The 1,862-nt window shown below is 37.8% G+C and overlaps 1 protein-coding gene across 1 annotated transcript; it reads right to left on the minus strand.

Annotated features, from left to right (window-relative positions):
* Window positions 1-287: 287 nt before the first annotated feature.
* LOC131634151 (uncharacterized) lies at window positions 288-1,631 on the minus strand. The gene is made up of 2 exons (XM_058904840.1): window positions 1,178-1,631; window positions 288-979 (listed from the first exon to the last, which is right to left on the minus strand). The coding sequence occupies exons 1-2, from the start codon at window positions 1,629-1,631 to the stop codon at window positions 288-290; spliced, it is 1,146 nt and encodes a 381-aa protein (XP_058760823.1).
* Window positions 1,632-1,862: the final 231 nt, after the last annotated feature.

Consider the following 1,862-nt stretch of genomic DNA (forward strand, 5'->3'; position numbering starts at 1 on the left):
AAACCAAGTTTTCAATTACCTCTTTCAATCTAGCCGCCATAATCTTCGAAATGATTTTGTAAATACTTCCCACCAAGCAAACGGGGCGGTATTCACCTAAATTTTGAGGGTTGTTGGTTTTTGGACTCAAAGCTAAAAAAAGAGGATGTGATAGATTTCACAAGGGAGCCCTTTCTATGAAAGTCATTGCATAACTTCAAAACATCTTCACGGATCACCAACCAAAACCTTTTATAGAATTCTAGAGAAAAACCATCCGGCCCCGCGCTTTTGTTACCATCACATGACTAAATTGCTTCCTTTATTTCCAACTCGATGAACGATCTTTCAATATTCAAGCTCTCGAAACCGTGAAGCATCTTCATATCCAAACCACTAAGATTCGGCCTCCCTTCCATATCTTCTTTGAAAAAACAATTGAAATGATTAAAAATAAATTCTTTAACTTCGCTAACATCTTCCACTCTCCCGCTACTAGACTCAAGCGAACACAAAGAGTTCCTGCTCCTTCTCTCTTTAAGAGAATTATGGAAATATCGCGTATTACAATCTCCTTCGGCTAACCATAATTGCCTCGATTTTTTATGGAGAAAACCTTCTTTTTTGTAAAGATTGTCCCAAAAATCAATTGCCGCTCTAGATCTTTTAGCCACTACCTCCTCCGAAACGTTACCTGCAAAATGAGCAAACTTGTTATCAAAAAAATGCATCTCTTTTTCCGCCTCTTCAATGTTAAGGTCTATCCACCCATAAATCTCTTTATTCCACTTGACAATTTTGCCTTTTAGAGCTTTCAATTTCTCTACCAAACAATAGTCTCCTCTTCCCTTCACCACTATCTTCTTCCATTCCTCCTCCACAAAGGCACTAAAATAATTGTGATTAAACCAAAGATTGTTGAACCTAAAAGTTTTAGGCCCCCAATTTCTTTTATTATATTTGATCCATATAGGAGCATGATCCGAAACATCCCTTTCACCTATAGTTTAACCTTCAACCTTCCAATCTTCAATGAAAGTATTCGAAAGAAGAAATCTATCTAATCTACTCATAGCACTTCCACTATTGTTGCTCAAAGTGAACTTTCCTCCTATTGTGGGAGGATCCACCAACTTCATCTCTTCTATGAACTCCTTTAAATTTTCTATTTCCTTTTTAAAATTCTTCTTTGATTTACCAACTCTCTCATCCAAAGATGTTATTAGATTAAAGTCCCCTCCTATGCACCAAGACCCCGCATTACTCCTCCTCTTTAACTCCACTAACCTCCTCCAAGATTTCAATCTCACTTTATGATCACAAGAAGCATATATGTTGACAAAATAGATCCTTCTATTCTCCCTTTCCACGCATATTTCTAAGAAGCCTCCACCTCTAAAGTTGTAGATTAGCTTAAAGAAGTCTTTCCTCCACATGATTAGAATACCTCCCGAAGCACCATCGGCATCCAAATGAGACCATTCAACCATGTCATCGTCCCACATTTCCTTCACATAATGGTACTGTAAATCCCTCAATTTTGTTTCTTGAATGAATGCTATGTCCACCAAATCTCTTTGAATATTGAAACCAACTCTCTTCCTCTTAACAAACTTACCACCTCCTCTAACATTAAGAGAGTATATAATCATGAAAACTGATTATTGATCCCCGTTGACTCCTTTCCTCCTTTACAACCATGTTTCTCCATCTCCTCCAATCTCTTAATAGGATCGAATAATATTGAAGTGTTTGTAATCCCCAATTTGTTCATTGAATTCCAAAGCCCCTCAGAGGTCTTTCCTACAGCTCCTTTGATCACTCTCTCAGTGCAATTCCTCACATCCGAATGTGTAAGAGATTCATTCGAAAGCGACGGACCA

The sequence above is a fragment of the Vicia villosa genome, linkage group LG1 (assembly GCF_029867415.1).
Source record: "Vicia villosa cultivar HV-30 ecotype Madison, WI linkage group LG1, Vvil1.0, whole genome shotgun sequence".
NCBI lineage: Eukaryota > Viridiplantae > Streptophyta > Magnoliopsida > Fabales > Fabaceae > Vicia > Vicia villosa.

Coding starts and splice junctions, on each gene's coding strand:
- LOC131634151 (XM_058904840.1), bottom strand. CDS start 1,631: ATGATTATATACTCTCTTAATGTTAGAGGAGGTGGTAAGTTTGTTAAG. Junction 980..1,177: donor ATCTTTGGATGAGAGAGTTG/GTAAATCAAAGA, acceptor GTTAAACTATAG/GTGAAAGGGATGTTTCGGAT.